This window comes from Gobio gobio (assembly GCF_949357685.1).
Source record: "Gobio gobio genome assembly, chromosome: 23".
In the NCBI taxonomy this organism is placed as follows: Eukaryota; Metazoa; Chordata; class Actinopteri; order Cypriniformes; family Gobionidae; genus Gobio; species Gobio gobio.
In genome coordinates, this window is record NC_137119.1 from 45,483,840 (window position 1) to 45,496,339 (window position 12,500).

The 12,500-nt window shown below is 39.5% G+C and overlaps 1 protein-coding gene across 1 annotated transcript in view; it reads left to right on the top strand.

Moving 5' to 3' along the window:
- The window catches only part of ahrra (aryl-hydrocarbon receptor repressor a), a gene marked incomplete at its 5' end in the record, with an annotated part of 85,956 nt that overhangs the window by 9,395 nt on the left and 64,061 nt on the right, over positions 1 to 12,500 (top strand). The window contains one exon of the mRNA XM_079806859.1: positions 1,175 to 1,359. Within this exon, the coding sequence (XP_079662985.1) occupies positions 1,175 to 1,359 (185 nt within the window). The remainder of the gene's footprint in view (positions 1 to 1,174; positions 1,360 to 12,500) is intronic.

Consider the following 12,500-nt stretch of genomic DNA (forward strand, 5'->3'; position numbering starts at 1 on the left):
TGTTTGGCCGGTCAGTTGTTCATGACTGTGTGTGTGTGTGTGTGTGTGTGTGTTTGACCGGTCAGTTGTTCATGACTGTGTGTGTGTGTGTGTGTGTGTGTTTGACCGGTCAGTTGTTCATGACTGTGTGTGTGTGTGTGTGTGTTTGACCGGTCAGTTGTTCATGACTGTGTGTGTGTGTGTGTGTTTGACCGGTCAGTTGTTCATGACTGTGTGTGTGTGTGTGTGTGTGTGTGTGTTTGACCGGTCAGTTGTTCATGACTGTGTGTGTGTGTGTGTGTGTGTGTGTGTGTGTGTGTGTGTGTGTGTGTGTGTGTTTGACCGGTCAGTTGTTCATGACTGTGTGTGTGTGTGTGTGTGTGTGTGTGTTTGACCGGTCAGTTGTTCATCACTGTGTGTGTGTGTGTGTGTGTGTGTGTTTGACCGGTCAGTTGTTCATCACTGTGTGTGTGTGTGTGTGTGTGTGTTTGACCGGTCAGTTGTTCATCACTGTGTGTGTGTGTGTGTGTGTGTGTGTTTGACCGGTCAGTTGTTCATGACTGTGTGTGTGTGTGTGTGTGTGTGTGTTTGACCGGTCAGTTGTTCATGACTGTGTGTGTGTGTGTGTGTGTGTGTGTGTGTTTGACCGGTCAGTTGTTCATGACTGTGTGTGTGTGTGTGTGTGTGTGTGTGTGTGTGTGTGTGTGTGTGTTTGACCGGTCAGTTGTTCATGACTGTGTGTGTGTGTGTGTGTGTGTGTGTGTGTGTTTGACCGGTCAGTTGTTCATGACTGTGTGTGTGTGTGTGTGTGTGTGTGTGTGTGTGTGTGTGTGTTTGACCGGTCAGTTGTTCATGACTGTGTGTGTGTGTGTGTGTGTGTGTGTTTGACCGGTCAGTTGTTCATGACTGTGTGTGTGTGTGTGTGTGTGTGTGTGTGTGTGTGTGTGTGTGTGTTTGACCGGTCAGTTGTTCATGACTGTGTGTGTGTGTGTGTGTGTGTTTTTGACCGGTCAGTTGTTCATGACTGTGTGTGTGTGTGTGTGTGTGTGTGTGTGTGTGTGTGTGTGTGTTTTTGACCGGTCAGTTGTTCATGACTGTGTGTGTGTGTGTGTGTGTGTGTGTGTGTGTGTGTGTGTGTGTGTGTGTGTGTGTGTTTGACCCGTCAGTTGTTCATGACTGTGTGTGTTTGATCTAGCAGGAAACCGACAGCAGTGGCTGAGAAATCGAACCCGTCGAAGCGCCACCGCGACCGCCTGAACGCAGAGCTGGACCGGCTGGCGAGTCTGCTGCCCTTCTCACCCGAGATCATCTCCAAACTGGACAAACTGTCCGTCCTGCGCCTGAGCGTCAGCTTCCTGAGGGTCAAGAGCTTCTTCAGCGGTACGTGTGTCAAGTCAAGTCAACTTTATTTATATAGCGCTTTTAACAATGCAGATTGTTTCAAAGCAGCTTTACAGTGTTAAACAGGAAAATAATGCAGCATAATTTTAATCAGCTGTAGAGCCATTCTGGAGAAAATGGTGATGTCATCAGTTCATTTCAATTATCATACAGTGACAGTGTGGGCTTTAGATCAGTAATTTAGTTTATATAGTAATATAGTAATAATTAGTTTAATAATTAGATTTATTTGGATATTTAGTTGAAAAATTTAGAAAAATGTAGTGTCCCCAACTGAGCAACACAAGCCAGAGGCAACAGTGGCAAGGAAACCAAAACCCCATCAGGAGCAGAATGGAGGAAAATAAACCTTGGAGAAACCAGGCTCAGTCGGGGGGGCAGTTCTCCTCTGGCCAATTAACAAACAGCGTATGATTATTATTCTGGCAACTTTACAGGTCAGAGGTCATAATAGATCGGAATATTTGAACGATCGGAGTCAACACGCCGGAGACGGGTTTATTGAGATGCCGTGACGATGAGGCAGTTTCAGGGAGAGGCTAATCACGGTCTCTCAGACACTTCAGGGTCATGTGTTGGTCATGTGTTGGTCATGTGTTGGTCATGTGTTGGTCATGTGTTGGTCTTGTGTTGGTCATGTGTTGGTCATGTGTTGGTCATGAGTTGGTCATGTGTTGGTCATGTGTTGGTCATGTGTTGGTCTTGTGTTGGTCATGTGTTGGTCATGTGTTGGTCATGTGTTGGTCATGTGTTGGTCATGTGTTGGTCATGTGTTGGTCATGTGTTGGTCTTGTGTTGGTCTTGTGTTGATCATGTGTTGGTCATGTGTTGGTCTTGTGTTGATCATGTGTTGGTCATGTGTTGGTCATGTGTTGGTCATGTGTTGGTCTTGTGTTGGTCATGTGTTGGTCATGTGTTGGTCATGTGTTGGTCATGTGTTGGTCATGTGTTGGTCATGTGTTGGTCATGTGTTGGTCTTGTGTTGGTCTTGTGTTGATCATGTGTTGGTCATGTGTTGGTCATGTGTTGGTCTTGTGTTGATCATGTGTTGGTCATGTGTTGGTCTTGTGTTGGTCTTGTGTTGGTCATGTGTTGGTCATGTGTTGGTCATGTGTTGGTCATGTGTTGGTCATGTGTTGGTCATGTGTTGGTCATGTGTTGGTCTTGTGTTGGTCTTGTGTTGATCATAGGTGTGTTCGACATCGGCTGCGGCTGGATGCAACTGATCGGCGAGAGTAGCCGCGTGCAGGCGGAGGAGCTGCAAACACAGACGTGAAGTCGGACACTTTCTGCTTCCCGCAGTGACGCTCGCGCTGTGTTTGCATACTTTATCAGCTGAAGTGAAATAAATGCAATATTTGGCAATACACAGATGTTTCAGAGACATTATTGTCATGTTATACTTTATGCACTGCTTAATACAGCGTGTGTTTTTACAAGAATAAAGTTCAACATATAAGCCTACACTATCAATGAAGTGGGGTCCATGTTTTTAATCAGTTATATTTTGATAAACATGACAATATAACATCGCGACTACATGAAAGGAGGTTTTACTGTTATAAAAAACAGATTTGTGCGCATTAGTGGAGCTGAAGGTTTTAGAATAAACACGAAACACACGTGATCGCTGTCATGCAGTGAGTCTGGCCAATCGTGGAACGGCTGTGTCGTCATCAGAGCCCCTGCAGCCTCGAGCAGCTGCTTTGGAGAAACTGCACCGGCTGTAATCGCCGGCTGCTCTCGAATCGCTCTCGCGGCACTTTGTTGACATACGTCACTGTCACGTGGCGTCGGCGCTGCCTCAAGTCGGACAAAAGTTCTAACCGGCATGCACTGCTTCAAGTCAGCCGCCGATCGGTCTGCGCATCGCTGGGTGAAGTCGAACAAGCCTCATGTGTTGATCATGTGTTGGTCATGTGTTGGTCATGTGTTGGTCATGTGTTGGTCATGTGTTGATCATGTGTTGGTCATGAGTTGGTCATGTGTTGGTCATGTGTTGATCATGTGTTGGTCATGAGTTGGTCATTTGTTGGTCATGTGTTGGTCATGAGTTGGTCATGTGTTGATCATGTGTTGGTCATGAGTTGGTCATTTGTTGGTCATGTGTTGGTCATGTGTTGATCATGTGTTGATCATGTGTTGGTCATGAGTTGGTCATGAGTTGGTCATGTGTTGGTCATGTGTTGGTCATGTGTTGGTCATGAGTTGGTCATGTGTTGGTCATGTGTTGATCATGTGTTGGTCATGAGTTGGTCATGTGTTGGTCATGTGTTGGTCATGTGTTGATCATGTGTTGGTCATGAGTTGGTCATGTGTTGATCATGTGTTGGTCATGAGTTGGTCATGTGTTGGTCATGTGTCGGTCATGTGTCGGTCATGTGTCGGTCATGTGTCGGTCATGTGTCGGTCATGTGTTGGTCATGTGTTGGTCATGTGTTGGTCATGAGTTGGTCTTCTCTGGGCGCAGGTCCAGCATCTGATCTGGATACGGCCCGGATCCGGCTGACTGCAGTAAACCTCGGGATAAACAGAGAGACTATCATTAGCGTAGATGCCGTTCTTCTGATGATGTCACGAGTACATCAGGTGTTATGGGAAGTGTTCCCGGTTCCGGCTGACCTAGTTAATGCAGCCTAACAATCATTTCATTGAGAAAGTGTTTTATGTGTATGCCACAGTAAAGAGATGTGTTTTTAGTCTAGATTTAAACTGACAGAGTGTGTCTGCTTCCCGAACAATGTTAGGAAGAGTTCCAGAGTTTAGGAGCTAAATAGGAAAAGGATCGAGCGCCTGCAGTTGATTTGGATATTCTCGGTATGATCAACTGGCCAGAGTTTAGAGAGCGCAGTAGACGTGATGGAGGATAATGTGTTCAGAGCTCGCTCAAGTACTGGAGATAAACCATTTAGTGCTTTGTAAGTAATAAGCAAGATTTTAAAATGTATGCGATGTTTAATAGGCAGCCAGTGCAGTGTTGACAGAACTGGGCTAATATGGTCACACTTCCTGGTTCTAGTAAGAACTCGAGCTGCTGCGTTTTGGACCAGCTGGAGTTTATTTATTAAGCGAGCAGGGCAACCACCCAGTAGAGCATTACAATAATCTACAGCTCATCAACATTACAATAATCTACAGCTCATCAACATTACAATAATCTACAGCTGATCAACATTACAATAATCTACAGCTCATCAACATTACAATAATCTACAGCTCATCAACATTACAATAATCTACAGCTCATCAACATCACAATAATCTACAGCTCATCAACATTACAATAATCTACAGCTCATCATCATTACAATAATCTACAGCTCATCAACATTACAATAATCTACAGCTCATCAACATTACAATAATCTACAGCTCATCATCATTACAATAATCTACAGCTCATCAACATTACAATAATCTACAGCTCATCAACATTACAATAATCTACAGCTCATCATCATTACAATAATCTACAGCTCATCATCATTACAATAATCTACAGCTCATGAACATTACAATAATCTACAGCTCATCATCATTACAATAATCTACAGCTCATGAACATTACAATAATCTACAGCTCATCATCATTACAATAATCTACAGCTCATGAACATTACAATAATCTACAGCTCATCATCATTACAATAATCTACAGCTCATCAACATTACAATAATCTACAGCTCATCATCATTACAATAATCTACAGCTCATCATCATTACAATAATCTACAGCTCATCAACATTACAATAATCTACAGCTCATCAATATTACAATAATCTACAGCTCATCAACATTACAATAATCTACAGCTCATCAATATTACAATAATCTACAGCTCATCAACATTACAATAATCTACAGCTCATCAATATTACAATAATCTACAGCTCATCATCATTACAATAATCTACAGCTCATCAATATTACAATAATCTACAGCTCATCAACATTACAATAATCTACAGCTCATCAATATTACAATAATCTACAGCTCATCATCATTACAATAATCTACAGCTCATCAACATTACAATAATCTACAGCTCATCATCATTACAATAATCTACAACTCATCAACATTACAATAATCTACAGCTCATCAACATTACAATAATCTACAGCTCATCATCATTACAATAATCTACAGCTCATCAACATTACAATAATCTACAGCTCATGATCATTACAATAATCTACAGCTCATCATCATTACAATAATCTACAGCTCATCATCATTACAATAATCTACAACTCATCAACATTACAATAATCTACAGCTCATGATCATTACAATAATCTACAGCTCATCATCATTACAATAATCTACAGCTCATCAACATTACAATAATCTACAGCTCATGAACATTACAATAATCTACAGCTCATCATCATTACAATAATCTACAGCTCATCATCATTACAATAATCTACAGCTCATCAACATTACAATAATCTACAGCTCATGATCATTACAATAATCTACAGCTCATCAATATTACAATAATCTACAGCTCATCAACATTACAATAATCTACAGCTCATCAACATTACAATAATCTACAGCTCATCAATATTACAATAATCTACAGCTCATCAACATTACAATAATCTACAGTTCATCAACATTACAATAATCTACAGCTCATCAACATTACAATAATCTACAGCTCATCAACATTACAATAATCTACAGCTCATCAACATTACAATAATCTACAGCTCATGATCATTACAATAATCTACAGCTCATCAATATTACAATAATCTACAGCTCATCAACATTACAATAATCTACAGCTCATCAACATTACAATAATCTACAGCTCATCAATATTACAATAATCTACAGCTCATCAACATTACAATAATCTACAGTTCATCAACATTACAATAATCTACAGCTCATCAACATTACAATAATCTACAGCTCATCAACATTACAATAATCTACAGCTCATCATCATTACAATAATCTACAGCTCATCATCATTACAATAATCTACAGCTCATCAACATTACAATAATCTACAGCTCATCAACATTACAATAATCTACAGCTCATCAACATTACAATAATCTACAGCTCATCAACATTACAATAATCTACAGCTCATGATCATTACAATAATCTACAGCTCATCAATATTACAATAATCTACAGCTCATCAACATTACAATAATCTACAGCTCATCAACATTACAATAATCTACAGCTCATCAATATTACAATAATCTACAGCTCATCAACATTACAATAATCTACAGTTCATCAACATTACAATAATCTACAGCTCATCAACATTACAATAATCTACAGCTCATCAACATTACAATAATCTACAGCTCATCATCATTACAATAATCTACAGCTCATCATCATTACAATAATCTACAGCTCATGATCATTACAATAATCTACAGCTCATCATCATTACAATAATCTACAACTCATCAACATTACAATAATCTACAGCTCATCAACATTACAATAATCTACAGCTCATCAACATTACAATAATCTACAGCTCATCAATATTACAATAATCTACAGCTCATCAACATTACAATAATCTACAGTTCATCAACATTACAATAATCTACAGCTCATGAACATTACAATAATCTACAGCTCATCAACATTACAATAATCTACAGCTCATGAACATTACAATAATCTACAGCTCATCAACATTACAATAATCTACAGCTCATCAACATTACAATAATCTACAGCTCATCAACATTACAATAATCTACAGCTCATCAACATTACAATAATCTACAGCTCATCATCATTACAATAATCTACAGCTCATCATCATTACAATAATCTACAGCTCATCATCATTACAATAATCTACAGCTCATCATCATTACAATAATCTACAGCTCATCAACATTACAATAATCTACAGTTCATCAACATTACAATAATCTACAGCTCATCAACATTACAATAATCTACAGCTCATCATCATTACAATAATCTACAGCTCATCAACATTACAATAATCTACAGCTCATCATCATTACAATAATCTACAGCTCATGACCATTACAATAATCTACAGCTCATCATCATTACAATAATCTACAGCTCATCAACATTACAATAATCTACAGCTCATCATCATTACAATAATCTACAGCTCATCAACATTACAATAATCTACAGCTCATCATCATTACAATAATCTACAGCTCATCATCATTACAATAATCTACAGCTCATCAACATTACAATAATCTACAACTCATCAACATTACAATAATCTACAGCTCATCATCATTACAATAATCTACAGCTCATCAACATTACAATAATCTACAGCTCATCATCATTACAATAATCTACAACTCATCAACATTACAATAATCTACAGCTCATCAACATTACAATAATCTACAGCTCATCAACATTACAATAATCTACAGCTCATGAACATTACAATAATCTACAGCTCATGAACATTACAATAATCTACAGCTGATCAACATTACAATAATCTACAGCTCATCAACATTACAATAATCTACAGCTCATCAACATTACAATAATCTACAGCTCATCAACATTACAATAATCTACAACTCATCAACATTACAATAATCTACAGCTCATCAACATTACAATAATATACAGCTCATGAACATTACAATAATCTACAGCTCATCATCATTACAATAATCTACAGCTCATCAACATTACAATAATCTACAGCTCATGAACATTACAATAATCTACAGCTCATCAACATTACAATAATATACAGCTCATCAACATTACAATAATCTACAGCTCATGAACATTACAATAATCTACAGCTCATCAACATTACAATAATATACAGCTCATGAACATTACAATAATCTACAGCTCATCAACATTACAATAATCTACAGCTCATCAACATTACAATAATCTACAGCTCATGAACATTACAATAATCTACAGCTCATCAACATTACAATAATCTACAGCTCATCATCATTACAATAATCTACAGCTCATCATCATTACAATAATCTACAGCTCATCATCATTACAATAATCTACAGCTCATCATCATTACAATAATCTACAGCTCATCAACATTACAATAATCTACAGCTCATGAACATTACAATAATCTACAGCTCATCAACATTACAATAATCTAGCCTTGAGGTCAACGACTCAACTCACTGTTCAGCATTTGGCATTGAGAGCATGTGCCGTAATTTAGATATATTTTTAAGATGGTAGAAAGCAGTTTTACAGACTTTTCCAGAAACATGGCTTTCAAACGAAAGATTGGTATCAAAGAGCACACCCAGGTTTGTGTGTGTGTGTGTGTGTGTGTGTGTGTGTGTGTGTGTGTGTGTGTGTGTGTGTGTGTGTGTGTGTGTGTGTGTGTGTGTGTGTGTGTGTGTGTGTGTGTGTGTGTGTGTGTGTGTGTGTGTGAGTGTGAGTGAGTGTGAGTGAGTGTGAGTGAGTGAGAGTGTGTGAGAGTGTGTGAGAGTGTGTGAGAGTGTGTGAGAGTGTGTGAGAGTGTGTGAGAGTGTGAGAGAGTGAGTGTGAGTGAGTGTGAGTGAGTGTGAGTGAGTGTGAGTGAGTGTGAGTGAGTGTGAGTGAGTGTGAGTGAGTGTGAGTGAGTGTGAGTGAGTGTGTGAGTGTGTGAGTGTGTGAGTGTGTGAGTGTGAGTGAGTGTGAGTGAGTGTGAGTGAGTGTGAGTGAGTGTGAGTGAGTGTGAGTGAGTGTGAGTGTGTGAGTGTGTGAGTGTGTGAGTGTGTGAGTGTGTGAGAGTGTGAGAGTGTGAGAGTGTGAGAGTGTGAGAGTGTGAGAGTGTGAGTGTGTGAGAGTGTGTGAGAGTGTGTGAGAGTGTGTGAGAGTGAGAGTGTGAGTGTGTGAGTGAGAGTGTGTTTTTGAAAGAGTGAAGTATTTAACGGCGAGCACTCGTCCAGTGTTGATGTGAACGGGCCGTAGCTCTGCAGCTGATATTAATGTCCACACTCAGGAAACACAGATCAGCAGTTTAAGACATTAGATTCATAAGCACAGAACACAAGAACACAAGAACTCTAATCAGCAGTGTCTCAGTGGTTCAGTGGCTTGTGTAGGTTGTCTACTAACCGGAAGGTTGGTGGTTCAATCCCCGGTTCCACCTGACCAAGTGTTGAGGTGTCCATGAGAAAGAGCTGCTCCTGACGAGCTGATGGAGCCTTGCATGGCCGATCCCGCCGTCTGTGAGTGTGTGTCAAGTCAAGTCAACTTTATTTATATAGTGCTTTTAACAATGTAGATTGTTTCAAAGCAGCTTTACAGTGTTAAACAGGAAAATAATGCAGCATAATTTTATTCAGCTGTATAGCCATTCTGGAGAAAATTTCAAGTATCATACAGTGACAGTGTGGGCTTTAGATCAATAATTTGATCAGTAATTTAGTTTAAATGGTTAATTTAGTTTATTATTTAGATGTATTTCGATGTTTAGTTGAAAAATGTAGTGTCCCCAACTGAGCACGCCAAGCCAGAGGCAACAGTGGCAAGGAAACCAAAACCCCATTAGGTGACCTAATGGAGAAAAATAAACCTTGGGAGAAACCAGGCTCAGTCGGGGTGCCAGTTCTCCTCTGGCCAATTAACAAACAGCGTATTATTATTATTATTCTGGCAGTTTTACAGCTCGGAGGTCATAATAGATCAGAATATTCGAGGGACCGGGGGCAACATGCTGGAGACGGGTTTATTGAGGATGATGTTGATTAAATAATTATTAAAGTGCAATATTCGAATGATCGGAGGCAACACGCTGGAGACGGGTTTATTGAGATGCCGTGTCGATGAGGCAGTTTCAGGGGGAGTCTAATCACGGTCTCCCAGACACTTCGGGGTCCTGTGTTGGCCTTCTCTGGGCGCAGGTCCACCATCTGATCTGGATACGGCCCGGATCCGGCTGACTGCAGTAAACCTCGGGATAAACAGAGAGACTAACATTAGCGTAGATGCCGTTCTTCTGATGATGTCACGAGTACATCAGGTGTTATGGGAAGTGTTCCCGGTTCCGGCTGACCTAGTTAATGCAGCCTAACAATCATTTCATTGAAAAAGTGTTTTATGTGTATGCCACAGTAAAGAGATGTGTTTTTAGTCTAGATTTAAACTGACAGAGTGTGTCTGCTTCCCGAACAATGTTAGGAAGACTGTTCCAGAGTTTAGGTGCTAAATAGGAAAAGGATCGACCGCCTGCAGTTGATTTGTATATTCTCGGTATGATCAACTGGCCAGAGTTTAGAGAGCGCAGTAGACGTGATGGAGTATAATATGTTAAGAGCTCGCTCAAGTACTGGAGATAAACCATTTAGTGCTAGGTAAGTAAGTAATAAGTAAGATTTTAAAATGTATGTGATGTTTAATAGGCAGCCAGTGCAGTGTTGACAGAACTGGGCTAATATGGTCACACTTCCTGGTTCTAGTAAGAACTCGAGCTGCTGCGTTTTGGACCAGCTGGAGTTTATTTATTAAGCGAGCAGGGCAACCACCCAGTAGAGCATTACAATAATCTAACCTTGAGGTCATGAACTAACTGTTCAGCATTTTGCATTGAGAGCATGTGCCATAATTTAGATATATTTTTAAGATGGTAGAAAGCAGTTTTACAGATGCTAGAAACGTGGCTTTCAAACGAAAGATTGGTATCAAAGAGCACACCCAGGTTCCTCACTGACGACGAGGACTTGACAGAACAGCATCAAGTGTTAGACAGTATTCTAGGGCACTACTTGTGGAGCTTTTTTGTCCAATAATTAAAAATTCAGTTTTTTCTGAATTGAGTTGCAGGAAATTACCAGTCATCCAATGTTTTATATCAGCTCTGCATTCCGTTAATCTTGTGAATTGGTAAGTTTCTTTAGGGCGTGAAGAAATATAGAGCTGAGTATCGTCAGCATAACAATGAAAACTAACGCCATGCTTCCTAATGATATCTCCCAGTGGTAGCATGTACAGGGTGAAGAGTAGCGGTCCTAGCACTGAGCCTTGTGGTACTCCATACTGAACTTGCGATCGGTGTGACATATCTTCATTTACTACTACAAACTGATAACGGTCGCATAGGTATGATTTAAACCATGATAAAGCAATTCCACTAATGCCTACATAATTTTCGAGTCTATTCAAAAGAATGTTGTGGTCGATAGTATCAAATGCAGCGCTAAGATCGAGTAACACTAATAGAGAGATACAGCCACGATCGGATGATAAGATTAAATCATTTGTAACTCTGATGAGAGCAGTCTCAGTGCTATGATACGGTCTAAATCCTGACTGGAAATCCTCACAGATACCATTTCTTTCTAAAAAGGAACATAATTGTGAAGACACTGCCTTTTCAAGTATTTTTGACAGAAAGGGTAGATTTGAGATTGGTCTATAATTGACTAAATCTGTAGGATCAAGTTGCGGTTTTTTAATAAGTGGTTTAATAATAGCCAACTTAAAAGTTTTCGGTACATATCCTAATGACAAAGATGAATTAATGATATTAAGAAGAGGATCTATGACCTCTGGTAGCATCTCTTTTAATAGCCTAGTTGGTATAGGGTCGAGCATACATGTTGTCGATTTTGATGATTTAACGAGTTTAGCCAATTCTTCTTCTCCTATAGCAGTGAATGAGTGTAATTTTTCCTCAGTGACACTACAATGCTCTGTCTGATGTGATGCTGTATTAGACGGCTGCATGGTTAAACATTTTTTCCTAATATTATCAATCTTACATGTGAAGAAGTTCATAAAGTCATTACTGCTGTGCTGTTTACAATCATCAGAAGTTGAAGCTTTATTTTTGGTTAATTTAGCCACTGTATCGAATAAATACCTTGGGTTGTGTTTGTTTTCTTCCAAGAGAGTTGAGAAATAAGCAGATCTAGCAGTTTTTACAGCCTTTCTGTATGTGATCATGTGCTCTTTCCACGAATTACGAAATACCTCTAATTTTGTTTTCTTCCAGCTGCGCTCCATTTTTCTGGCTGCTGTTTTAAGGGCCCGGGTGTGCTCGTTGTACCACGGCGTTGGACTATTTTCTTTAATCTTCTTTAAGCGCAGAGGAGCAACTGTGTCTAAAGTACTGCAAA